The 27,814-nt window shown below is 42.3% G+C and overlaps 1 protein-coding gene and 1 long non-coding RNA gene across 6 annotated transcripts; both read right to left on the bottom strand.

The window, feature by feature from the left end:
• Positions 1-141: 141 nt before the first annotated feature.
• Positions 142-5,964, bottom strand: LOC121571245. 4 transcript variants are annotated; one of them, XR_006001680.1, is made up of 7 exons: positions 5,662-5,964; positions 5,478-5,528; positions 4,663-4,731; positions 1,624-1,745; positions 1,446-1,529; positions 719-850; positions 142-624 (listed from the first exon to the last, which is right to left on the bottom strand). It is a non-coding gene; the product is annotated as an uncharacterized LOC121571245 (long non-coding RNA). The 4 variants fall into 4 exon arrangements; XR_006001682.1 differs by having other exon boundaries at positions 4,640-4,731; positions 5,478-5,524; XR_006001679.1 differs by having other exon boundaries at positions 5,478-5,524.
• A 4,828-nt stretch (positions 5,965-10,792) lies between these two features.
• Positions 10,793-27,538, bottom strand: LOC121571244 (N-alpha-acetyltransferase 40). Of its 2 annotated transcripts, none has more exons than XM_045221867.1 (8): positions 26,654-27,538; positions 26,119-26,214; positions 15,821-15,873; positions 15,578-15,673; positions 14,696-14,854; positions 14,025-14,108; positions 11,290-11,367; positions 10,793-11,076 (listed from the first exon to the last, which is right to left on the bottom strand). In XM_045221867.1, exons 2-8 carry the CDS (start codon positions 26,155-26,157, stop codon positions 10,929-10,931), a joined length of 657 nt encoding a protein of 218 aa, XP_045077802.1. In that variant the 5' UTR covers positions 26,158-26,214; positions 26,654-27,538; the 3' UTR covers positions 10,793-10,928. The 2 variants fall into 2 exon arrangements, with proteins under 2 accessions (XP_045077802.1, XP_041738520.1); XM_041882586.1 differs by having other exon boundaries at positions 27,158-27,538.
• Positions 27,539-27,814: the final 276 nt, after the last annotated feature.

The following is a 27,814-nucleotide window of genomic DNA, read 5'->3' as shown; positions in this document are numbered from 1 at the left end:
TACATATGTGAGGGCTGTTGGGGCCCTGTTTCAGCTCCAGATGACAAAACCTGCACATACTCTCAAAGGGTTGTAGGTCTGCCGACTTCCTTTTGGTCATACATTTTAATCAGAGAAATATCCAATAAACCAAACTCTTGCTTTAACTGTGAATGTACTTTATTGCACACAATCCTCAATTAAAATGGAACATCCATAAAAGAAACAATGTGTTTACATTGGGTCTAATGTGTGTGTGAGAGGGAGGCATGTTTTTCAACTCAGAAAAAAGCACACAGAAGTTCTTCAAACTGTACACATTAAGCAATAGTCTTTTACAATATTATCAATCACACTTGGATAGATATTTAGAGTAATGATGTAGATATTGAGGATGGATATGTAGGAGTAGATATCTCCAATCCTAAAATAAAATGGAGCAAACAAAAAATAAACAAGTAATTACAACGTATTTACACTGGGGATAATGTGTGTGAGTGTGTGTGACAGAGAGAGAGAGAGTGTGAGCATGTTGTGTTTTATTTTTCCGTATCAGCCACCCATCTCTGCTTTGTCAGTCTTGATAGGCCCAGTGTATGCACTTCTGGGTGAGGCTGTCAGGCAGTGGTGGAGTGCATGGCAGATCTGAAAGAGAGATGCACAAAGTGACAGTAAGTATATGTGTCTGTGTGCACATCTGTTGGTGTGAGTGAGCATATGCAATATAATTCTGATTTACCTGCATCCATCTGGGAATCCTCAAAAGTGTCTCCTTTCACGGCCAGTGTAGTAGGAACTGGTGCAGCCGGTAAATTAAATGCCATAGCAGAGGACTGCTGTGACTGCAGCTGAACTGCTGGGGGTGGCAGATCTAAAAGAGAGAGGCACAATTTTCTTAACTGACAATAATCATACAACTAAACAGACTGAATGAGTGTAAGGCCTAGATTCAATCAGATCAAGCGTTAACAGGCGATAGCCGACAACCGCATAGCTGATGTTTTGGAAGTGTCTGAGGTGTTACTGCGTTGGATCTGTCAAATCGGTAAGCAGCTGCTCTTGATCATTGTCACGAAAACTACACCATCCTACTCGCGTTACAAGTTCAGAACGAGAAAGGGTAGGCTATAAAGAAATAATGACGCTCAAATTCAACATCATTAAACAAAATAATGAGGACTTTATCAGCCTAATCCAGGTGTAGATTAAATCTCACATTCATGTTTTCAAACTTGTAAACAGGGCTGCATGAGATTTCTTTTAATTCGACTCCATGCAGCCAATGGCAATGTCAGCTTTAGGTATAACGCCAGGAGCCCCTTGTGGATTTGACAGCTCTAACACAGTTCCACCTCAGACACCGCCAAAACAACCGCTATGCGGATGCAGGCTAAAACGAATGTGATTGAATAGAGCCAAAAGTGAGGGAGAGTATGCATGTGTGTATACATGTATGTGATAATTACCTGTATCACCTGTCGCGGCCGGTGTAGCAGGGGCAGGCGAATGCAGCTGTGAGGGCTGTGGTTGAACTAATAGGGGTGTCAGATCTAAAGGCGAGAGGAACAATTTTCTTAAGTGAAAATAATTATACAACAAAACAGAGTGAATGAGTGAGTATGTATACGTGTGTGTGATAATTACCTGGACCACATCACACTGCTTTAGGTCTACTAGCCTCTGGAAGCTCCAGCGTGCCACTCCAGGCCTGGAACAGCTTGGTGGAAAAACGGCTACCTGTCACCCACCGAGCCTGGTTGGCAGATCTGAAAGATAGGCACAATATTATCTTGACTACACAATAACCTAAACAGAACAGACTATGGGAGGCGCACAGTAGTACACAGAGTCATGACTACATGGAACTCCATTCCACATCAAGTAACTCATGCAAGCATTAAAATTAGATATTTAAAATAGATAAAAAATACACCTTATGGAACAGCGGGGACTGTGAAAAGACAAACACAGGCATAGACACATGCACACACACGATAACATACGCACATCCTTGTAGTAGGACATTCAGTGATTAACTTTGGGAAAAATGACTATCAACAGTAAAAAGGATATCAAATACTCAGATCTGGATTGACAAGTAGGCTAAATTATGTGAAGTTACAAAACATCTAGGGTTAGTCTACACTCAAGTTAAATAAAGGATGCAGGACATGAGCTCGAGGACCATGCCTCAGGACTACCTGGCCTGATGACTTCTGGCTGTCCCCAGTATACAGTTGAAGTCGGAAGTTTACATACACTTAGGTTGGAGTCATTAAAACTCGTTTTTCAACCACTCCACAAATGTCTTGTTAACAAACTATCGTTTTGGCATGTCGGTTAGGACATCTACCTTGTGCATGACACAAGTCATTTTTCCAACAATTGTTTACAGACAGATTATTTCACTTATAATTCACTGTATCACAATTCCAGTGGGTCAGAAGTTAGCTCTAACACAGTTCCACCTCAGACACCAGACTGTGCCTTTAAACAACTTGGAAAATTCCAGAAAATGATGTCATGGCTTTAGAAGCTTCTGATAGGCTAATTGACATCATTTGAGTCAATTGGAGGTGTACCCGTGCATGTATTTCAAGGCCTACCTTCAAACTCAGTGCCTCTTTGCTTGACATCTTGGGAAAATCAAAATAAATCATCAAAGACCTCAGAAAAAAATTTGTAGACCTCCACAAGTCTGGTTCATCCTTGGGAGCAATTTCCAAACACCTGAAGGTACCACGCTCATCTGTACAAACAATAGTACGCAAGTATAAACACCATGGGATCATGCAGCCGTCATACCGCTCAGGAAGGAGACGCGTTCTGTCTCCTAGAGATTAACGTACTTTGGTGTGAAAAGTGCAAATCAATCCCAGAACAACAGCAAAGGACCTTGTGAAGATGCTGGAGGAAACAGGTACAAAAGTATCTATATCCACAGTAAAACGAGTCCTATATCGACATAACCTGAAAGGCCGCTCAGCAAGGAAAAAGCCACTGCTCCAAAACCGCCATAAAAATGCCAGACTACGGTTTGCAACTGCACATGGGGACAAAGATCGTACTTTTTTGAGAAATGTCCTCTGGTCTGATGAAACAAAAATAGAACTGTTTGGCCATAATGACCATCATTATGTTTGGAGGAAAAAGGTGGTTGCTTGCAAGCTGAAGAACACCATCCCAACCGTGAAGCACAGGGGTGGCAGCATCATGCTGTGGGGGTGCTTTGCTGCAGGAGGGATTGGTGCACTTCACAAAATAGATGGTATCACGAGGAAGGAAAATTATGTGGATATATTGAAGCAACATCTCAAGACATCAGTCGGGAAGTTAAAGCTTGGTCGCAAATGGGTCTTCCAAATGGACAATGACCCCAAGCATACTTCCAAAGTTGTGGCAAAATGGCTCAAGGACAACAAAGTCAAGGTATTGGAGTGGCCATCACAAAGCCCTGACCTCAATCCTATAGAAAATTAGTGGGCAGAACTGAAAAAGCGTGTGCGAGCAAGGAGGCCTACAAACCTGACTCAGTTACACCAGCTCTGTCAGGAGGAATGGGCCAAAATTCACCCAACTTATTGTGGGAAGCTTGTGGAAGGTTACCCGAAATGTTTGACCCAAGTTAAACAATTTAAAGGCAATGCTACCAAATACTAATTGAGTGTATGTAATCTTCTGACCCACTGGGAATGTGATGAAAGTAATAAAAGCTTAAATAAATCACTCTCTACTATTATTCTGACATTTCACATTCTTAAAATAAAGTGGTGATCCTAACTGACCTAAGACAGGGAATTTTTACTAGGATTAAATGTCAGGAATTGTGAAAAACTGAGTTTAAATGTATTTGGCTAAGGTGTATGTAAACTTCCGACTTCAACTGTACCTGGTGGTGATGCTGATCCAGTCTCTGCTGTTTCTGTCTGCGGCTATGGAACCCTGACCTGCTCAGGGCTCACCTGAGGTGCTACCTTGTCCCAGACCCGCTGTTTGATCCTGTCTCTCTCTCTACCGGACCTACTGTCTCAACCACCATTTACTTACATTTACATTTACATTTTAGTCATTTAGCAGACGCTCTTATCCAGAGCGACTTACAGGAGCAATTAGGGTTAAGTGCCTTGCTCAAGGGCACATTTACGTCATTTAGCAGACGCTCTTATCCAGAGCGACTTACAAATTGGTGCATTCACCCTATAGCCAGTGGGATAACCACTTTACACTTTTTTTTTTTTTTTTTTTTTTTTGGGGGTGCTACTTCTGAGGTGCTGAACTATTGCACCCTCTATAACCACATAACAACTGTGATTATTATTTGACACTGCTGGTCATATATGCACGTTTAAACGTCTTGAAGAACGGTCTGGCCTAAATGGCTGTACTCTTTTATAATCTCCACCAGCACAGCCAGAAGAGGACTGGCCACCCCTCAGAGCTTGGTTGCTCTCTAGGTTTCTGCCTTTCTAGGGAGTTTTTCCTTGCCACTGTGCTTCTACATCTGCATTGCTTGCTCTTTGGGGTTTTAGGCTGGGTATCTGTATAAGCACTTTGTGACAACTGCTGATGTAAAAAGGGCTTTATAAAATACATTTGATAGACTGCTTGTATATGCTTATATTCATGTCAGTAACTCTAAATATGACATGAGTTATCTTACATTTCCTCAATAGGAAGTTGTACCTTAAGCCAACACTTTTTCCTGGTCTTTCATGCTGGGGACAGGGGGCTTCAGGTTTGGGAATGGAGGGCCTAGAGAATTGGAATATTAACAATAATTAGTGTCCACATATATGAATGAATTAAACTCAATTTGGGTTAGCTGTGTATGTCATCTGATTGAGAATTGCTGATGATATACTGTATATGTCTATTTTCTTTTGAAAATCTTCACACAATTCTATCTAGTGAGTGCACACAACCGTTAGCTTATTTTACCAGGTCATAAATAACATCATTTTGTCAAGGGAGACCTGGCAAAGAGGACCGAGCTGTCAAGTAAAAGGCATATTTATAGCAGCAGCTATGGTATGGATAAAGACAACGTGACACCACCACAGCTGCATGAGTGTGTGATCTTTCTATAATATTAGATAATTTAACAATTTCCAGACCCAATGAATAACAGAACAGTAGGAAGGCTAATGTTGCTGTATTGTAGCCTACTGTACCCCACCCCATCAACCAACTACTAGCTACTGACAAGGCTACGTTGTTATCATTTAGTAATGTTGTACTGTAACCTACTGCACCCCATATCAACCAACTAGTAGTGACAAGGCTATATTGTTGTCATTCAGTAATACTGTAACGGTACTAGCCTCCTGTACACCACATTAACCACCTAGCTAACTAGTGATAGCTTAGCTAGCTAGCTCCAAAGAAACAGCCAACGACATCAACGTGCTTTTTAATTAAACATATCTAGCTAGCTAGTATGATTTCATGTAAAATAACTTTACAGATGATTACAAAGTTCGAAAGCAAAGTTGACTTACCGGTCTGCTGCTCTTGGGAACTAGACGGAGGCATCCGCATAGGTTAGCTAGCTAGCGCCAAATAAACAACCAATGACATCAACAGGCTTTTTAACACAATATCTATCTTGCTAGCTAGCTAGTATGATTGCATGTAAAACAACTTTACAAATGATTACAACGTTTGAAAGCAAAGTTGACTTACTGGTCTGCTGCTCTTGGGAACTAGATGGATGCATCCACATAGGATGTTAGCTAGCGCCGTTAGCGTCGTTAACATTAGCTAGCTAGCAGCGCCAGCATGTTAGCTATCAAAGTATCTATCCAGCAAGAATGTCGATGTCAAAAACGAAAGAAACAATGTTAAGCCATGCTGATTAAGTAAGACAAGTCCAATCGGACTGTAATTAACAGGCTGAACGTTCATTTATGTGACTCACTAGCTAACATTAGCTTGCTAGCTCAGTGACCGAGGGTGATTGATGGGCTCTTCCTGTTTACAGCGTCCCCTATGGGGAAATCAGCCTAGCGCCTCAAAACCAACCAGTGGCCGGAATTATATTATATCCGGGTTGGTTTAGAATCGCCATTGACAATGCATGGGAAACGGTTTTGTGCCGTTTAGCCAAAGAATCCGCGGCAAAGCCGCCGCGGGTACCGACTGGGACTATCTCCTCTAAAGTATCTCCAAAGAGGAAGAGGCAAAACGAGAGGGATAACAGGGCCCAAAATATGTGTTCTCCAGCAGGCGGCGTTTAAAAAATATATTTTGCTCACCAAACCAGGAGTTTTTGTATGGAAGTTAATGAGTATCGAATTTGGTTAACAAAAAATGTAATGACTTATTTGGTACGTGTGGCATTTGATCGAATAGAAGCTTCGTAATGCTTAGGTTGTTATGAGTGTAGCTACTGATAAGTACACGTGACATCCAGGCAACTCTGAGAAAAAACACTATATTGGAGTTGTGCCTGTGATCACACTCATATCTGCCCTCTCATTGCCTCCTCCCGACTGCCTTCCATTTTTGAAGATGCTTATTTTCATTGTTAGAGCCGCCAATTGAGTATCTGGTCAATATAATGTATAATATGTGGGATATCTGGTAAAGCATCTTCTTCTATGGGGTTTGGATGCCAACCGCTGATAAACCGCCACCTACTGTACTGGAGTGTGGGCCAGAGACGGGGAGAAACTATTGTAAATCCAACCTGCCAGCCCAGTTTCTCTTAAAAAATATAAAATATTTGACTGTATTGAATGATGTTCTTCTACTCAGTATGCTCTTTAAACTCAAATCTCCAGTACAACCTTCCCTCTCAGACTGCCCACACTGTATCAGTACATGCTCCACAGGCAGTAATCACACCTTCCTGTTTGATGCTTTCCTATCACATTTAATGTCCTATTCAACCGGCTGTGTAAAATAAAGGATGAATAAAGGTTCTGGCTCCACTCTGCATTTCAGAGAACTGCGTAAGAAATTCAAATGAATCTATGACTGACAAAAGTGTTCTATGACTGACTAAACGTCCCAAATGCACTACTTTTGACCAGGGCCCATTATGCTCTGTTCAAAAGTAGGGCATTCTATAGGGAACAGGGTGGCATTTAGGACGTACATGCCTATTATTAAAATACGGACAACTGGATAGAAGTCAAACAAGTTTCCTTTATTTGTAACATACAAATAAAACATTGACAAGGCAGAAATGACAGTTTAGTTTTTCTCTTTCATCTTTGTCAGTTAATATTCAATCAATCACAAGACAGGACCACTCATTATCAAACATTGAGTTTAAATGTCATTTTTAAACCGAAACAAGTGTTTTACCTGTAAAAAGGCAAATAAAAACAAATCTAATTAATCTGTAACAGATTATATACACAGAAAAAGAGACAGACAAGGGTAGAGAGGGATTGACAGAAACATATTTTTAAAAACTTGAGGTGAGGATATCCAAAAGGTCAAAATAAAAATGTGTCTGATGTTGATTAAAAAATAGCATAAAATTAAAAGTATTTTCAATTTAAACAAAACCGGTCCCCACCACTCCCTACAACACAAACCCAACCAAAGCCACCAATCCAGGTAGAGGCTTCTTATAGACACAGGTCTAGATTCCCTCCACCCAACCCAGATTCCTTCCACCCAAACCTAACCATTAGAGGGAGAAACCTTAAAACTGACCTTAAATCAGTGTCCACAGGTAACTTCATCCTACTGCCCTGGCATCCCAACAGAGTTGCCCCTAACCTATAGAAATAGGATTTCTAGAAGGGGAACCCACCAATTGACATGACTGGGGATGACCGTTCTATAATTGTTATGCCCTAACCAGTGATCTTAGGTCCAATATAATTTTTACCCACCATGGGCCTGTTTACCAGACTAAAAAAAGAATGCTCAAAGGATAATCACAATTAAAATAGTTTTTTATTCCAGGACTATTTTTAGGCTAATCTGTGTCTGGAAAACCGGCCCTTATTGTTTAATGGTTAAGATTTGGGGTTGGGAAATCTGATCCTAGATCTGTGGTTAGGGGTGATTTGTCTTCTTACCCCAAACTATTGGACCATAACATGCTTGATAAGAAACACGAGGCGTGTCAGTTGAAATTTAAACCTGAGACAGATATAGGATATTATCGGGTTGGAAAGTAGGGGGGGGGGGAAACAAGAGATTGTACTTAAAAAGCTAATCTACAGTGCATTCGGAAAGCATTCAGACCCCTTGACGTTCTCAACATTTTGTTACGTTACAAAAATCTTCCCTGATCAATCTACACACAATAGCGATAACAGGTTCTTAGAAATGTTTGCAAATTCAGACCCTTTGCTATGAGACGCGAAATTGAGCTCAGGTGCATCCTGTTTCCATTGATCATCCTTGAGATGATTCTACAACTTGATTGGAGTCCACCGGTGGTAAATTCAATTGATTGGACATGATTTGGAAAGGCACACACCTGTCTATATAAGGTCCTACAGTTGACAGTGCATGTCAGAGCAAAAACCAAGCCATTAGGTCGAAGGAATTGTCCGTAGAGCTCAGAGAGGATTGTGTCGAGGCACAGATCTTGGGAAGGGTACCAAAAATTGTCTGCCGCATTGAAGGTCCCCAAGAACACAGTGGCCTCCATCATTCTTAAATGGAAGAAGTTTGGAACTACCAAGACTCTTCCTAGAACTGGCCGCCCGGCCAAACTGAGCAATCGGCGGAGAAGGGCCTTGGTAAGGGAGGTGACCAAGAACCCAATGGTCACTCTGACAGAGCTCCAGAGTTCCTCTGTGGAGATGGGAGAACCTTCCAGAAGGACAACCATCTCTGCAGCAATCCACAAATCAGGCCTTTATGGTAGAGTGGCCAGACGGAATCCACTCCTCAGTAAAAGGCACATGACAGCCCGCTTAGAGTTTGCCAAAAGGCACCTAAAGGACTCTCAGACCATGAGAAACAAGATTCACTGGTCTGATGAAACCAAGATTGAACTCTTTGGCCTGAATGCCAAGCATCACGTCTCGAGGAAACCTTTCACCATCCCTATGGTGAAGCATGGTGGTGGCAGCATCATAATGTGGGGATATTTTTCAGTGGCAGGGACTGGGAGACTAGTTAGTATCGAGGGAAAGATGAACGGAGCAAAGTAGCTGCAGAGCGCTCAGGACCTCAGACTGGGGCAAAGGTTCACCTTCCAACATGACCACGACTCTAAGCACACAGCCAAGACAACGCAGGAGTGGCTTCAGGACAAGTCTCTGAATGTCCTTGAGAGGCCCAGCCAGAGCCCGGACTTGAACCCGATATAACATCTCTAGAGACCTGAAAATAGCTGTGCAGGGACACCCATCCAACCTGACAGAGCTTGAGAGGATCTGCAGAGAAGAATGGGAGAAACTCCCCAAATACAGGTGTGCCAAGCTTGTAGCGTCATACTAAAGAAGACTCGAGGCTGTAATCGCTGCCAAATCTGCCTCAAATAAGTACTGACTAAAGGTCTGAATACTTATGTAAATGTCATATTCATATTCTTTTTATTTTTAATACATTTGCAAAAACAAAACAAAAAACATGTGCTTTGTCATTATGGGGTAGTGTGTGTAGATTGATGAGGGGAAAAAACAATGTAATCAATTTTAGAATAAGGCTGTAATATAACAAAATGTGGAAACAGTCAAGGGGTCTGAATACTTTCCGAATGCACAAGTTAAATATCTATTTTTTTTGTAAGCCTGTGTGAGATGCCAATCTGTTGAGTTTCTTTCCATTCCCTGCGTCCCAAATGGCACCCTATTCCCTTTCTACTGCACACTGTTTTTGTGACATGCCATGCAAACTACCGAACGGTTTCTAAGGGCCCTGGTCAAAAGTAGCACAGTATAAAGGGATTGGGGTGCCATCACTGGCTATAAGGTGAATGCACCAATTTGTAAGTCGCTCTGGATAAGACCGTCTGCTAAATGACGTAAATGTAAATGTAAATTTGAGACCTACACTAACAATTACAGGGTCAATCGCATAGACTTCTATGGAACCCCCCCCCCCCAATCTGGCAACCCAGGTCACTACAATAGCCTGAAGGTTTCTGTATGTAAACAGAGATGGCAACAAGGCCCACATGGCCGGCAGCAACAGTGTGCATCCCAAATGGCACCCTATCCCCTATTTAGTGCACTACTTTTGACCAAAGCCCTATGGGCCCTGGTCAAAAGTAATGCACTGTAAAGGGAACATGGTGCCATTTCAGGACCTAAATGGTCTGGGTGGTGAAATCTATCGAAAAGATAATCTAGAAAAACAAATGTTTTTGTGACTTGGTTGCCATGCAAACTACTGAAGGGGTTGTTAGGGAGGAGCCAGGGGATCTTAACATAGCAACATTGGGTCTTCCTGCCATCCAATTGCATTTTGAAAACTGTCGAAGATAAACTGAAACTGATCACAGGCTCTGTGTATTTCTTTGATGAGGAGAGATGAGAGAGCAAGGGAGAAAGAGCGAGAGAGGAGAGAGGGGGTGCAAGTATCTACAGAACATCTCATCAAACTAAGAGAAATACATTTGTGGGGCTCTGTCCCAACATCCACCTTAATCTACCATTCAGAATGCTTGGCCAATACACTGCTCTATCCATAATAGTACACACGTTAGGATTACTGAGACGGAGCCTTGGGACTGTTAAGAAAGCTGTTGAAGAGAAGGAGGGGTGGACAGACAGATTCCTAACTTATCAAAAACTGAAATAGTATGGAGGGGAAAGAGGTGGAATATGGAGAGGAGAGAGGGAGGAGGAAGGGATGCTATACAGGACAGAAAAGAGGGGGTCGGGGGTCTGTCAGTTTTGGGGCTTAAAGGGGGGTGTCAGATTGGGGGTTGGGGGGAACGGTAATGATTCATGATTAGGAAAGTGGGAGAGGTTTTAGAGCATGGGACCAGGAAGTGGTGAAACAGGAACTGGAAGTGGGCATGTCCCTCAGTGGCAGCAGCCCCCACAGTGCCCCCCTCCCCCATGGTTGTGACCCGAGGCCTCCGCATGTTTGGTCCGCCGCGACAGGATCTCATAGGTGCAGTCATCACCACAGCAACCAGACATACTAGGGGAGGTGTCGTCGATCTCAAACCTGGGAGGGGGTGAGGGAGGAGGAGGGAGATATTGAGAGGGTAGGGGGGAGGGAGATGAGATGCACAGAAAGAGGAAAGAGAGAGATGGAGGAAGGAGTGGATTGATTACAGTACTGTGCCAACAGTTATTTCTAAAGAACATAATAATAATAATAATAATAATAATGTGTTTGTACATGCTGAGAAGCTGTTGAAAAGCTATGGAGACTCACTGTAAGGCTTCCCTGAAGAACTGGTACGCCCCATGGTTGTGTTTGAATACTGTTAACATCACCTTCTTCATCTGTGTGCTGGGGGGAGAGAGGAGAGACAGACGGGGGTGGGGGTGGTAGAGAGAGAGAGAAAGAAAAAGAAAGAAAGCAGAGGGGAAAGAGAGAGAGGGGAAAAATAGAGTGGGAGAAAGACACCAGAGAGACACAGAAAGAGATTGAAATAAATAAATAACCTGAGTGAAGATTCAGTTTCTACAGGGCTTGGTGGTAGAATACTTCAGATATAGTTGAAGTCGGAAGTTTACATACACTTAGGTTGGAGTCATTAAAACTCGTTTTTCAATCACTCCACAGATTTCTTGTTAACAAACTATAGTTTTGGCATGTCGGTTAGGACATCTACTTTGTGCATGACACAAGTAATTTTTCCAACAATTGTTTACAGACAGATAATTTCACTTATAATTCACTGTATCACAATTCCAGTGGGTCAGGTCTTTACATGCACTAAGTTGACTGTGTCTTTAAACAGCTTGGAAAATTCCAGAAAATGATGTCATGGCTTTAGAAGCTTCTGATAGGCTAATTGACATAATTTGAGTCAATTGGAGGTGTACCTGTGGATGTATTTCAAGGCCTACCTTCAAACTCAGTGCCTCTTTGCTTGACATGGGAAAATCAAAAGAAATCATCAAAGACCTCAGAAAAAAATGTGTAGACCTCCACAAGTCTGGTTCATCCTTGGGAGCAATTTCCAAACACCTGAAGGTACCACGTTCATCTGTACAAACAATAGTACGCAAGTATAAACACCATGGGACCACGCAGCCTTCATACCGCTCAGGAAGGAGACGCGTTCTGTCTCCTAGAGATGAACGTACTTTGGTGCGAAATGTGCAACTCAATCCAAGAACAACAGCAAAGGACCTTGTGAAGATGCTGGAGGAAACAGGTACAAAAGTATCTATATCCACAGTAAAACGAGTCCTATATCGACATAACCTGAAAGGCCGCTCAGCAATGAAGAAGCCACTGCTCCAAAACCGCCATAAAAAAGCCAGACTACGGTTTGCAACTGCACATGGGGACAATGATCATACTTTTTGGAGAAATGTCCTCTGGTCTGATGAAACAAAACTGTTTGGCCATAATGACCATCGTTATGTTTGGAGGAAAAAGGCGAGCCGACGAACAGCATCCCAACCTTGAAGCACGGGGGTGGCATCATCACCCCTGTGGGGGTGCTTTGCTGCAGGAGGGAGTGGTGTACTTCACAAAATAGATGGCATCATGAGGAAGGAAAATGATGTGGATATATTGAAGCAACATCTCAAGACATCAGTCAGGAAGTTAAAGCTTGGTCGCAAATGGGTCTTCCAAATGGATAATGACCCCAAGCATACTTCCAAAGTTGTGGCAAAATGGCTTAAGGACAACAAAGTCAATGTATTGGAGTGGCCATCACAAAGCCTGACCTCAATCCTATAGAAAATGTGTGGGCAGAACTGAAAAAGCAAGGAGGCCTACAAACCTGACTCAGTTACACCAGCTCTGTCAGGAAGAATGGGCCAAAATTCACCCAACTTATTGTGGGAAGCTTGTGGAAGGCTACCCGAAACGTTTGACCCCAAGTTAAACAATTTAAAGGCAAATCTACCAAATACTAATTGAGTTGCACGGCCCCATGTCGCAAGTATCTGTACACAATTCCTGGAAGCTGAAAATGTCCCAGTTCTGCCATGGCCTTCATACTCACCAGACATGTCACCCATTGAGCATGTTTGGGATGCTCTGGATCGATGTGTACGACAGCATGTTCCAGTTCCCGCCAATATCCAGCAACTTCGCACAGACATTGCAAAGGAGTGGGACAACATTGCACAGGCCACAATCAACAGCCTGATCAACTATGCAAAGATGTCGTGCTACATGAGGTCACACCAGATACTGACTGGTTTTCTGATCCATGCCCCTACCTTTTTTTAAAGGTATCTGTGACCAGATGCATATCTGTATTCCAAGTCATGTGAAATACATAGATTAGGGCCTAATTTATTTATTTAAATTATTTATTGATTTCCTTACATGAACTGTAACTCAGTCAAATCTTTGAAAACGTTGCAAGTTGCGTTTATATTTTGGTTCAGTATATATACACACTAATATACTATACTACTATATTCATATATATTACTATAACACTATATTATACATTGAGTGTACAAAACATTAAGGACACCTGCTCATTTCATGACAGACTGACTAGGTGAAAGCTATGATCCCTTATAGATGTCACTTGTTAAATCCACTTCAATCAGTGTATATGAAGGGGAGGACACAGGTTAAAGAAGGATTTTTAAGCCTTGAGACAATTGAGACATGGATTGTGTATGTGTGCCATTCAGAGTGCCTTTGAACGGGGTATGGTAGTAGGTGCCAGGCGCACCAGTTTGTGTCAAGAAATGCAACGCTGCTGAGTTTTGCACGCTCAACATTTTCTCATGTGTATCAAGAATGGTACACCATCCAAATGATATCCAGCGAACTTGACAACTGTGGGAAGCATTGGAGTCAACATGGGCCAGCATCCCTGTGGAATGCTTTCGACAACTTGTAGAGTCCATGCCCCGACTAATTGAGGCTGTTCTGAGGGCAAAAGGGGGGGTGCAACTCAATATTAAGAAAGTGTCCTTAATGTTTTGTACAATCAGTGAATACTCATATATAATATGTACCTGTTGGCAATGAGCTGTAGTATCTGGATGAGGAACTTGCCCAGTCCTTTCCTCCTCACTCTGCTCTCCAACTGGACCTCATAACTACAAAAAAACACAACAATAACAACACATCAACATCCAGAATAACACAATGATAATACCATTCGACAACAATCCCTTTCAATAGTAGTGCCACTAACTGTATTTCCTTGATTCATCACGGTCTCCTTCCTAGTCGTCTCCTTCTCAAAGCACATTGGAGCAGAAGATCTGAGGTTCCTACCCTCGGATCTTCACAAATGGATTTGGAGAAGTAGACGATGTGGGAAGACGCCCGTGACGTGAACTGGCAAAAGCAGTGAGGGAGGAGCTCCTTTCTCAAATCCAACAATAATCTGCGCAACTTGGTCATGTTGGCAAACTAGTTTTCATTGGGAAGGCAGATAAAGCGTTTTTACCACAAGCAATCACGTTTGCATGTGAAAACACAGAATCGCACTCATTACTCCACCTGCTTAACCTACATCACTTTTGTTTTGAGCTGACTTCCCCGCTAAAACGGGGCACCTGGCTCACGGCCGGAAGCAGCCCGGTCCCAAAATGAACGAAATCAATCCAAAACTAATGCAGTCAATGCTAACCCAGTTTACCCCAGGCATTAATCAAATCCCCTCCATGACAACCCTTACCAGTATAACACCTCCTCCCCGCACTCGACGTCGAATCGGAAGTGAGAGAAGGCCACGGGGGACGAGTCTGTGTCTCGGGCCAGGAGATACCACGCCCTCTCGTCGTTCATCTCATCCCGCTTTTCTCTCTCCTTCCATCCCCACTCGCTCTGCTCGTACCTGCATCACAGAAGCAGCAGCAGAATATTTTATTGATCCTTACAAGAGGGAAATGTTAAACACACTCACATACACACTAGGGGTGCACATTTCTGTCAATTTTGCTGCCACCTAACCAACCCCCATTAACCGGTTAACAAACGGTTAAATTTGTTCCAAACAGTAAAATGACATGACCAACAGAAAATGCTATGCATGGGTACAAGGAACACACCTTTTTCAATAAGGGCTTAAAAAACATGCGACAATAGCAAGTGTCATATTATTGAACATGCAACTACTTTAATGAAGCAATACATCATTTTCAAACATTTGCTCAAATGCAATTTGCGGAAAAACACTGGTATAAAATACGCACCTGATCATGCAAGCGGTTTCACGCTGCTACAGCGTGGTAGCCAGGGCACCAAAACAGCGATGAAGTTGAGCATTGAGCTTCAACAGTCTTAGTTGTTGCAGAAATTGACCCAATATGCTGTTTACTTTCTGCATCTATGTCATATCACTGAGCTACCTTTAAGCAAGCTACTTTCCTGTACATTACATTTTCGACAAAATAATATTTCCGGTCGACTGCGACACTGTTCCGGTTTTATGACACCAATTTAATTCCACTAAATTATGCAAATTAACCTATAGCCTATATCCCTAACACACACACACACACACCCTCCAATCTGCCATCCCTGCGCTCTGCTCTCCCCCTCAACCCTCTCTCCTTACAGTGTTTGCATGTTGGTCCTGGTTAGTTCATAGGCCCACTCCACAGAGATAGGGTTGAAGGTGGACAATCTCTTACACTCTATCTGGAGATTCAACCTACAGGCGAGAGAGACAGGACACGAGTAGTTAGCTATGCATCTCACACAATAAACCACTCAGCCCTGACAGAGCAGATGTTTATCAACCAGCCTGCCACACCCACACACACACACACTGGAGAGGCACAGGAGGAGAATCTCTTACCCGTTTCTGTCATACTTTTTAAAGATGGGGAAAGCAGCCAGAGGGTCATCCAGCTGTGAGAGAGAGAGAAGTGTGTATGAGTTACAGAGTCAGTCACATGGTCAGGAAAAACTCCTGGCAGTCCAAGGCTCCAGACTTCGACCATTTAATCGCATTTTGCGACCCGTTTACTTGGCTGTGTGAGTACAATTTTTATTGGTCGTATCGGTGCGAGCCGCATACTACATGGTCAGGTGGCTATGCAGAATGTGCAGCTCACACCGATTCGACCAATAAAATGTTTACTTTTTTAGGAGGCTAAAACTATCCTTATGATTACTGTAATGAAAGTCTGACCTGCCTGTACAGATCTGGAAGCATCTGTTGTCACTCTCTGTATAATTTGTATTTCTCAACTCTCAATATTTAGCTCTATAGCAACTATTTTACAATTTTGATATTTGATATAGCGTTGAGATACGGAGTGCACATTGGTCAATGCGTGTGCAACTGCAAAGTTGTTTTAGGACATTGAATTTACTTTTCGATTAATACATGGCTACCAGCAGTGGGTGTTTTGATTTTCCACTTAGTCAGATGGTGAATTAGCCCCAAATAAATTAGCCTATGATATTATTGCACATAAAGATTAAGGCAAATTCATCTACTGAACAAAAAAAAGCCAGATTTTAACAGTAAAATCCCCCAAAACTCATGACAATCACTGGATTAGGTTGCACATAAAAATATCTAATATCATGCATTACTGCATGGACATGTTAAATGAAAACAGATTTATTGAATCCCAGCTCAGTAGTCTATTACACCCCTTAATAAAGCACTGTGAATGACTAAAGCACTGATGACTTATTTTTTCTATTGCGCGACGCCGCAAAAAATGTTGGTGCGGCCAAATCATGGGCCGGTGCATCCAACTGCAAAAGTTACCAGTGCCACTAAGGGAAACTGTTAGTCTGGAGCCCCGCAGTCATAGGTCATGTTCCAGGCAGACTACATTGGACACACATGCCAGATCTGGATCAGTGTTTAAAATATCAGCCAACCACATCATATGATATAGCAATCTGATGCAAACTGCGCCCAACAGTCAATGTACTCAGATAAATATAATAGTTTGATTTAAATGTTTACATGCTTTGCAAGAAGAACGATTTCCCTCATAATCCTGTTAACATGGACAGATCTGAAATAAGGCTACCTGATGGGACTTATGTAAATGTTCTATCACAGCGACCATGTTATTTTTGGGAAGCCTTTTTGATGCTGAGTTCGAACATATAAAGTCTGTATGTGAAAACTATTTCTTAAAATGCTTACTTTCAGTTTCTCCAAACTCACTTCACTTGCGCAAAAGAGGGAGGCTCGCTCTGCTGGTGCTAGCACATGCTCAAATCAAATCCACACAGCTGGAACGCCGACTTCAACCAATTAGTAATTGGTTAAAATCACCATGCACACTGATGATGTCATTGGAAACACTTATCACTATCTTTTTTCCCCACAAAACATAGAAACATGCAGTTTTCACATATGTTGGTGTTAGGGTGGTGCTGGAGATGATGAATATGAAGTAGAACAATTTTGAAATGTCCCTTTAAAGAAGCACTATGCAGATATCACGCAGCAATTTCCTGGTTGCAAAAATTCTAATAGTTCGCCTAATTTCAGTTTATGTGACAAAACAAGGTATAGTGTAGAGATTCATTGTACCATCTAAACCACTGAAATATCAGTGCATTCGGAAAGTATTCAGACCCCTTGACTTTTCCACATTTTGTTACATTACAGCCTTATTCTAAAACTGATTAAATCGTTTTTTCCCCTCATCAATCTACACACAATACCCCATATTGACAAAGCAAACACAGGTTTTCATCAATTTTGGCAAATGTATTAAAAATAAAAAACTGACATATTCAGACCCTTTACTCAGTACTTTTTGATTTTTGGGTACCCTTACCCAGATCAGTACCATAACACAATCCTGTCTCAGAGCTCTTCGAACATTTCCTTCGACCTCATAGCTTGGTTTTTGCTCTGACATGCACTGTCAACTGTGGGACCTTAAATACAGTGCATTCCGAAGGTATTCAGACCCCTCGACTCTTTCCACATTTTGTTACATGACAGCCTTATTCTAAAATGGATTAAATAAATAAACATCCTCAATCTACACACAATACCCCATAATGACAAAGTGAAAACAGGTTTTTAGAAATGTTTGCCAATTTATTAAAAATAAAAAACAGAAATACCTTTTTAAACATAAGTATTCAGACCCTTTGCTATGAGACTCGAAATTGAGCTCAGGTGCATCCTGTTTCCATTGATAATCCTTGAGATGTTTCTACAACTTGATTGGAGTTCACCTGTGGCAAATTCAATTGATTGGACATGATTTTGAAAGGCACACACCTGTCTATATAAGGTCCCACAGTTGACAGTGCATGTCAGAGCAAAAATCGAGCCATGAGGTCGAAGGAATTGTCCGTAGAGCTCCGAGACAGGAGTGTGTCGAGGCACAGATCTGGGGAAAGCTACCAAAACATTTCTGCAGCATTGAAGGTCCCCAAGAACACAGTTGCCTCCATCATTCTTAAATGGAAGAAGTTTGGAACCACCAACACTCTTCCTAGAGCTGGCCGCCCGGCCAAACTGAGCAATCGGGGCAGAAGGGCCTTGGTCAGGGAGGTGACCAAGCACCCAATGGTCACTCTGACAGCGCTCCAGAGATCCTCTGTGGAAATGGGAGAACCTTCCAGAAGGACAACTATCTCTGCAGCACTCCACCAATCAGACCTTTATGGTAGAGTGGCCAGACGGATGTCACTCCTCAATAAAAGGCACATGACAGCCTGCTTGGAGTTTGCCAAAAGGCACCTAAATGACTCTCAGACCATGAGAAACAAGATTATCTGGTCTGATGAAACCAAGATTGAACTCTTTGGCCTGAATGCCAAGTGTCACGTCTGGAGGAAACCTGGCACCATTCCTACGGTGAAGCATGGTGGTGGCAGCATCATACTGTAGGGATGCTTTTCAGCGGCAGGGACTGGGAAACTAGTCAGGATCGAGGGAAAGATGAACGGAGCAAAGTATAAAGAGATCCTTGATGAAAACCTGCTCAGGACCTCAGACTGGGGCGAAGGCTCACCTTCCAACAGGACAACGACCCTAAGCACACAGCCAAGACAACGCAGGAGTGACTTCAGGACAAGTCTCTGAATGTCCTTGAGTGGCCCAGCCAGATCCTGGACTTGAACCAGATCGAACATCTCTGGAGAGACCTGAAAATAGCTGTGCAGCGTCGCTCCCCAACTAACCTGACAGATCTTGAGAGGATCTGCAGAGAAGAATGTGAGGAACTCCCCAAATAAAGGTGTGCCAAGCTTGTAGCGTCATACCCAAGAAGACTTGCGGCTGTAATCACTGCCAAAGGTGCTTCAACAAAGTACTGAGTAAATGGTCTGAATACTTATGTAAATGTGATATTTCCGTTTGTTCTTTTTAATAAATTAGCAAAAATTTCTAAAAATCTGTTTTTGCTTTGTCATTATGGAGTACTGAGTGTAGATTGATGAGGGGAAAAACACTGTAGACAGGTGTGTGCCTTTCTAAATCATGTCCAATAAATTGAATTTACCACAGGTGGACTCCAATCAAGTTGTAGAAACATCAGGATGCACCTGAGCTCAATTTTGAGTCTCATAGCAAAGGGTCTGTTTTTTATTTTTATTACATTTGCAAACATTTCTAAAAACCTGTTTTTTTCGCTTTGTCATTATGGGGTATTGTGTGTGTCGATTTGATGAGGAAAAACATTTATTTAATCCATTTTAGAATAAGGCTGAAACGTAACAAAATGTGTTAAGTTAAGGGGTCTGAGTACTTTCCGAATTCACTGTATCTTTATCATAATCAAAAAATATTGTATTTTCAGCTGATGTGTACAAAAGTAAAAGACACAAAAACAAAACTTAAGAACGGGAAGCATACAAATAGCGCACATAGAACAGATCTACCGCTTCTTAGACTTGCTTTCAATGAGAATGACAGATCTATAACTCACATTACTATGTTAATTTGGTCAGGTCGCCCAAAAAGTTCCATATAGGATTATTTTACGCTTCCGGGTTTGTAGAACCGAAGTTCAGAAAAGCGCCGCTGTTTATTTTCCGGTTTATGTTCTGGTCGCTAGCAAAACCGCAGTTAGCAAGCTAGCATAATAATGCCGGCACAGTCCTCTCGCCAATGCTACTGTAGTGTCCCTTTTATGTTCAAACAACAAACAAAAATCACCCCTATCTCAGCTTTCACAACTTCCCAAAGGATGCGACTTTACGTGACAGCTGGGTGAGAGCAATTAGAAGGAATGAGGGCTCGGACTTCACTATTATACGTGGGAGCACTTTCGTCTGTAGCCTGCATTTTACCCCGGCCAACATCTACTTGACACCAAAAGGCCGTTCTCGCATTAAGAATGAACGTTCCCTGTCGGTTCTCCTGGAACGACTGGGGGAAGAGCCTGCAGTCTCGGGTCTCTCCTTTTGATATAGCAAGTGCGCGACTGGGTACCAATGTCCGGGAACAGGAAGTGGGTGTCTCCGCTATGGACACAAGTGTTGGTGCCTATGAAGTGACTGCAGCGGACCATGACTATGCCTGCCCTCCTCTCCCTGGTGAGTAACGTCAACTTAGGTTTTCCAGATGGTTGATGATGCGTTGTAGCTCAGCGCTGTAGTTATGCAAACGGTTGCTATAGTTCAGCTTTTGAAATAACAATAACAAAACTACTAACTCGCTACCATAACATACTTGATTACGTTTGTCCTGAGACCTAGACTAAGTCAGAGTTGGTTTACTGTGTCATGATACTGACTTTCAAACTGAATAATTGTACAATTTTGCCATATAAATTACCCCTTTCTTTTCTATAGGTGTGTTGGATGCTGCACTGGATTGAATCAAGGAGCTAGAGCTATAAGTCCAACAGCGCTCTGTTCACCATCTCCAGCTCCAAAGATTCTGTGCATCTGATGAGGACTTCAGGTTCTATACTCGGTTCCACTCAGAGAAGGTCTTCATGGTGTACTGGGAGACCATTGCCCCCTCTGCCTCCAGGTTAATCTACTGGTCCAAGGACCAGAAGGCTGGAATGGGAAGCGCAACACCAAGGCCCAACAGGAAGCTGCCACTCATTGACAAGTTCTCTTTACTGCTGTCCAGTAGCTGCTGGGCTGAAGGAGAAGGTGTTGGCGGACATCTTTTGCGTGAGGGTCCCTACAGTGAGCTGCATTATAATAAACTGGACCAACTACCTGTATCTTGTCTTGGGCTCTGTGCCCATTTGGATGTCCAGAGAGCAGGTGCAGGCAAGCATGCCTGACAAGTTCAAAGTGATACTGTCCAGAGGTCAGTTATCCTGGACTGCACAAAGCTGAGCCAACCCCTCCTCTCTGACATTACAGTCAGAGACCTTTTAATCTTACAAAAACCACACCACCTTTAAGGGCCTGATTGGGATTGCACCTTGTGGAGCCATCACCTTTGTATCCAGGTTTTCACTGGGTCCATCTCTGATCAGGAGATCACACATCTCTCTGGAATCCTCAAGCTGTCAGATTTTACTGAGTTACAGTTCATAGAAGGAAATCTGTCAATTGAAATAAATTCATTAGGCAATAATTTATGGATTTCACATGACTGGGCAGGGGCACAGCCATGGGTTCACCTGGCAGGGCATAGGCCCACTCTCTTGGGAGCCAGGCCAAGCCAAATGCTTTAAAATGACGTTGGAGGCGGCTTATGGTAGAGAAATGAACATTCAATTAGCTGGCAATAGCTCTATTGGACATTCCTGCAGTCAGCATGCCAATTGCACACTCTCAACTTGAGACATCTGTGGCCTTTTATTGTCCTCAGCACAAGGTACACCTGTGTAATGATCATGCTGTTTAATCAGCTTCTTGATTAAACAGAAGCTGGATGAATTATCTTGGCAAAGGAGAAATGCTCACTAACAGGGATGTAAACTAATTTGTGCACAACATTTGCGAGAAATAAGCTTTTTGTGCGTATGGAACATTTCTGGGATCTTAATTTCCACTCATGAAACATGGGACCAACACTTCACATGTTGCGTTTATATTATAGTTCAATTAATTCGGTCATTATAAATAACAGCTTTATACCAACGTGTACATGTTTTTTTGATTATTATAAATTGATCTGTTCAGACAAGATAATAATAATATAATATGCCATTTAGCAGACGCTTTTATCCAAAGCGACTTACAGTCATGTGTGCATACATTTTTTGTGTATGGGTGGTCCCGGGGATCGAACCCACTACCTTGGCGTTACAAGCGCCGTGCTCTACCAGCTGAGCTACAGAGGAATTTGAGATCATTTGTATATTGAATATGTATTGATATAGGTTTTATGAATAAGACTTTTGGGATGTAGTGGTTGCATAATGCATTAGTCTGTTAGAGAACATTATTACATTTGAAGATTTTATTAAATAAATACATTGAATATTCATTCTGTGACATGTTATGTTTAGCCTGTCAAAGTATCAAAGATCACACAATTTAATTAGAATAATTTACTATTACAATGTTGCATACATTTAAATTTTAGTCATTTAGCAGAAACTCTTATCCAGAGTGCATAAATTCTTACTGGTCCCCCGTGGGAATCGAACCCACAACCCCCGGCGTTGTAAACGCCATGCTCTACCAACTGAGCCACACGGGATAGACAAACAAGATAACACAATTCATTCGTTAAAATAATTTCCTTTCCATACAATTGAAATTAATTATATACAGTACATCATACACTACACGACCAAAAGTATGTGGACACTTGCTCGTCAAAACATCTCATTCGAAAATCATGGGCATTAATATGGATTTGGTGCTCCCCTTTGCTGCTATAACAGCCTCCACTCTTCAAAGTCCATCATTACATTAAGACATGCTCAGTCAATCCGGAAAATGTCAAGAACTTTAAAAGTTTATTCAAGTACAGTCGCAAAAACCATCAAGCGCTGGCTCACGAGGACCGTTGCAGAGGATAAGTTCATTAGAGTTACCAGCCTCAGAACTTGCAGACAAATAAATGCTTCAAAGAGTTAAAGTAACAGACATCTCAACATCAACTGTTCAGAGGAGACTACGTGAATCAGGCCTTCATGGTCGAATTGCTGCAAAGAAACCACTACTAAAAGGACACCAATAACAAGAAGAGATTTGCTTGGGCCAAGAAACACGAGCAATGGACATTAGACCGGTGGAAATTTGTCTGTTGGTCTGATGAGTCAAAATTTGAGATTTTTGGTTCCAACCACCGTGTCTTTGTGAGACACAGAGTAGGTGAACGGATTATCTCTGCATGTGGGGTTCCCACCGTGAAGCATGGAGGAGGTGGTGTAATGATGCTTTGCTGGTGACACGGTCAGTGATTTATTTAGAATTCAAGGCACACTTAACCAGCATGGCTACCACAGCATTCTGCAGCTGTCTTTCAACAGGACAATGACCCAACACACCTTCAGGCTGTGTAAAGGCATTTTGACCAAGGAGAATGACAGGAGTGCTGCATCAGATGACCTGGCCTCCACAATCAACCGACCTGAACCCAATTGAGATGGTTTGGGATAAGTTGGACCGCAGAGTGAAGGAAAAGCAGCCAACAAGTCCTCAGCATATGGGGGAACTCCTTCAAGACGGTTGGAAAAGCATTCCAGGTGAAGCAGGTTGAGAGAATGCCAATAGTGTTCAAAGCTGTCATCAAGGCAAAGGGTGGCTATATTGATTTGTTTAACACTTTTTTGGTTACTACATGATTCTATGTGTTATTTCATCGTTCTGATGTCTTCACTATTATTCTACAATGTAGAAAATAGTAAAAATAAAGAAAAATCCTTGAATGAATAGGTGTGTCCAAACTTTTGACTGGTCCTATAGGTAAAAAAGAAGTCAAGTTTCCCGCTCATCTCTGCTATCAAAGCATCATCTCTCCAAATTCTCTCTACTGTAATGTCACTTCTAGTGCTTGTAATGAAGTTGCACCAATCTACACTGGTTACAACCAGTTGGCCCTGGAATTGCCAGTGATATTTGTGGCTGTGCTTGAGCTTGGCCTGGCCATCAGTTACACTCAACATCAGGGCACTTGATCTCGGCTAGCCCGAAGAGTGGCGCTGCAGAAGGGTCAAACTTTCCCATAAGGGCTTGCCCCAAGATGGGGTGCATCTGGGTGCACAATGAAACCACAAGGTTTGACCGAGACGTTAAATAATTCAGAGTAGTTCTGTAGAACCACTGACTCAAGCCCCTTTCTCATAGCTTCGGTTTGCCGTTCACCTTTAAGCATTCTCATGGCTAGGGCCTTGCTAGACGACTTCCCACACACGTGGCATGCCTCGCTGAACCGGCTAGCAGTCACACGTGGTTTCCTCATTTCCTTCCATAGTGGACAGGCAGACTGCAATTTACTTTCTTTTACTGTGAGTTGGGGGAATGAAGGAATATCTGGATGCTTTAGAATCTCTCGTGTGACAGTTAGGGGACACTGATGACAGCACTGACCCGCGGGGCACTGGAACAAATCTAGAGTCAACCAGAGTAATTTCTTCCAGTCCATGCAGCACCTTGGCAATGGCAGGTTGTGGTCTCATGCTCCTCAAACTTGGTCCAGCAGACAGCACCGTCATGTCAGGAAGGGGCCCTGAAACACATTAAAAAGAAGCATAGACAAGGGATGAATGTCAGCCAAGACCGTAAAACTTTAGTCCAATAAATTTCAACACTTGAGTGAAGGCAACGTGTGAGCGTAATGGGGACAGCCTGGGGATGCCTACCTGTTTAAAGACAATTCTAACTCACCAGGGAATGCTTGGTAAATAGTGGATTTTATGCCACTCCTGCCTGATGTCCTTCGCTTCCTCACAACCATTTCATCAGTGGGCTCTGGTCGAATCCCCTGGTTTAAAAAAAAGCATTAAAAAGATTCAGGATGAATGTAGAACGATGTACAGTTATGAGTTCACAAAAATACAAAAATGTGTGTTCTCTTATGACAATATGAAAAATTATCTCAATTTCTAAACTTGACCATTATGGTGTAATGTGCAATCTGGAACAGTAGTGCCACCGGATGATTCCACAAATTTCTCAGAGCTGCAAATGAACAGGAGAAGCGGTTTATGATGACGGGTTCCTCGAGTGCTTGCAATGTGATCTAAAAGAACATGGGGGGGAATCATCACAGTTGTCATACACAGTTCTTGATCGTCTTGATCAGCAAGGTCATGATTCCTTGTCTTCAATTCTCACATTAAAATATAACAGACCTACTACTAAAAGCTTTCTATACTACATTTTAATGTTATACAACTTCAGATCAGTAACAAAGGAACTAGGCCTACTGCATGTCCAGGGACATGAGAACAGATACAGAGTTTGATTATTTTGAACAAAATACAGGTAAACTGCAACCGCCTCAACACTAAGCTGCCTATCATATCTCGTAACCTGCAGTAAATTGGGCTCCTCATTGACCTGTGACACCTTGCCCTTATTACCACTGCCTCCTCCCCGTCTACTATGTTTGACACTGCACATTCAAAACAACAGAGCAAGAAAAAATAACGTTCAGCGACATTAAATTGAAGTATGCTAGTAAGTTACCATTGCTACTCTTAATGTTACTGAGATGGATCTAGCTAACTACTTTGCTTGCTAGAAACAAATAGATTAGTGGCTGGCCAAATAGTTAACGTTAATTAGTTATATAGCTAAGTCTGACAAATATTAAGTAACGTTAGCTTGCTAACTCATGTTAGCTAACGTTAGCACTAACCAATTTGGTAACTTCTTAGCTACCGTTAGCTAACTAAGTTGGCTAGCTATCTCAACTGGTCGCTTCAAGTACTAACTTACCTTGATAGTTGAAGATATGTTTGTGGAAGAACTTGTATTTTATATCAAGTTTAGATCGCTTCGTCTGGGGATGTTCGTCAACGATATCAGCCACATCACTCATGCCAAACTTTGGCAAATTGAGCAGTGACTTGGTAAACTCCATGTTCGAATTTCGCGGAAAACTACAGACGACAACCGGATATCGTCATACACCGCTTGGCGTGGGAGGAAGTTGTCTGTTGGGGGCGTGAAAAAAGCCTATTGTATCTTTAAGTACTTTACACCACTGAATATTAGTGTGCATGTAAAAATTCTCAATTACATTATACGCAACCATTGGTTGATGCAATGCACATAAGGACTTACCTTATTGGCTGCGTCCACCTTGGCACACACAGCGTCCATGGCTGCCCTCTCCGCCAGGCGAGCCTGTTTCTTCTCCTTCGCTTTGTTTGATTTCCTCTGGAGGGATGAGGGGGGGAGATGCAGTGGGGGTAGTAGAGATGGGAAATAAAAATGTCAGTTGGTGGTTAGTCTTCAAGCAGAAGGCTGCAGCAGTAGTGTGTGTACGAGTGAAGTGAGGGACTAGTATGCATGTGTCCGCCAGTCCCAATATTGATGAAAGCCAATGAGACATGAAGTGCCTCTTGCTCCTTACAAAAACAAACAATGAGGGACTAGTTATATGATTACAAAATAAAAACAATTTATGGTCCAAATGTTAGTTTCACTGTGTTAGCATGAGAGTGGAATTCTGGCTAGAACTTCTCCCCACTAAGGTCGAGATCTTACAGGAAGAAATTCGGAGCACGTGAAAGATTATTAGCAGGAGGTGCAAGCGTTTAAGGAACTTAGTTATCTAAATAACTAACAGTTAACTAGGTAGTTAGCTACTTCTTACCCCAGCTAGATGTTGTAAAAAGTTTGCAAATCATTTCAGGTTAGTTACTACTTCTCAAATGTTCTAAACAGGTAGCTAAGAAAACTTATGTCGTTAGTTGGCTAATTTGAGTCGAGCCTCCCACCTTGCCTAATCTAAACTAGTAGGGCAAAATGAGAAGCCTTTGTGAAAATTGATTCCTATCAAGCTAGCTAGTTACGTGGCTACCAAATTCAGGTAGCGGTGGCACCACACCTGAAAACAATCAACACAAACACACCGCACGGGAGAGCGTTGCAATGGGGCAACACTGGACCAAATTAAACCAGTGCCAAAGATGGTTACCACAATCACAAAGCGGGGTTATTTTCAGTTAGCTGGTTAACGGTGAGCCTGCCTGCCACTCATTCCGTGGTCTCTCCTTTCCCTCTCTCCATCGCGCATTCACGGGATAATGATTTTGGACGCTGTCTTTGTTTGATGGAAGCGTTCACCTTTTCACACAAACACACGGACAAAACTCACCCCCATATTGCTGTATTATAACGACCGCCTTGAAGTAGCTAGCTAGCTATCTTCCAAGCTATCTGTTGTATTGATATAGCTAGCTCGCCAAATTAATATTTTGTTTCTTGAGTAGGGTAAGATTAGGTAAAATGATTGCGTTGCTAGCGATTTAGCAAGATAACTACCGCGTTAGCTCAACTGGCTACAAATAATAATATGCCCACGATTGGTTACATTAACGTTAAACGACAAAAATAAACGTTTTATTTATTTGGCGCCAAGAGAAGGGGTTGAATTACGTCTCTTGGCCCTACTCCCTTTTTCTTTTCTCTATCCTTTCTTTCCTCCCCTCTCTCTTTCTTTTACTACTCTTCTCCGACCAACATAAACGAGAATATCGTTTCCTCCTAAGCATTGGGGAAATGACGACATCAGCTTTTAGGGGGCCAAGAAGGAAAGAAACCTGACAACAATTATTCCTGAATTCACTCTGCAAAATCTATCATTTTATTATCTTTGGCTATATAACAAACTATATTCATGTTTTTCACTTGTTGTGGAAATATGAATAATGATTCTGGTAACTATTTAAGAGGGGCTGAAGGTAGGTTACATTTTGGAGGCAAAAAATTTATGGCTATTGAGGCATGGTTGTCTAAAGCCTTTTACACTCAA

Source organism: Coregonus clupeaformis, chromosome 8 (assembly GCF_020615455.1).
Source record: "Coregonus clupeaformis isolate EN_2021a chromosome 8, ASM2061545v1, whole genome shotgun sequence".
NCBI classification, from domain to species: domain Eukaryota; kingdom Metazoa; phylum Chordata; class Actinopteri; order Salmoniformes; family Salmonidae; genus Coregonus; species Coregonus clupeaformis.
This window is presented reverse-complemented; position numbering and strand designations above follow the sequence as displayed.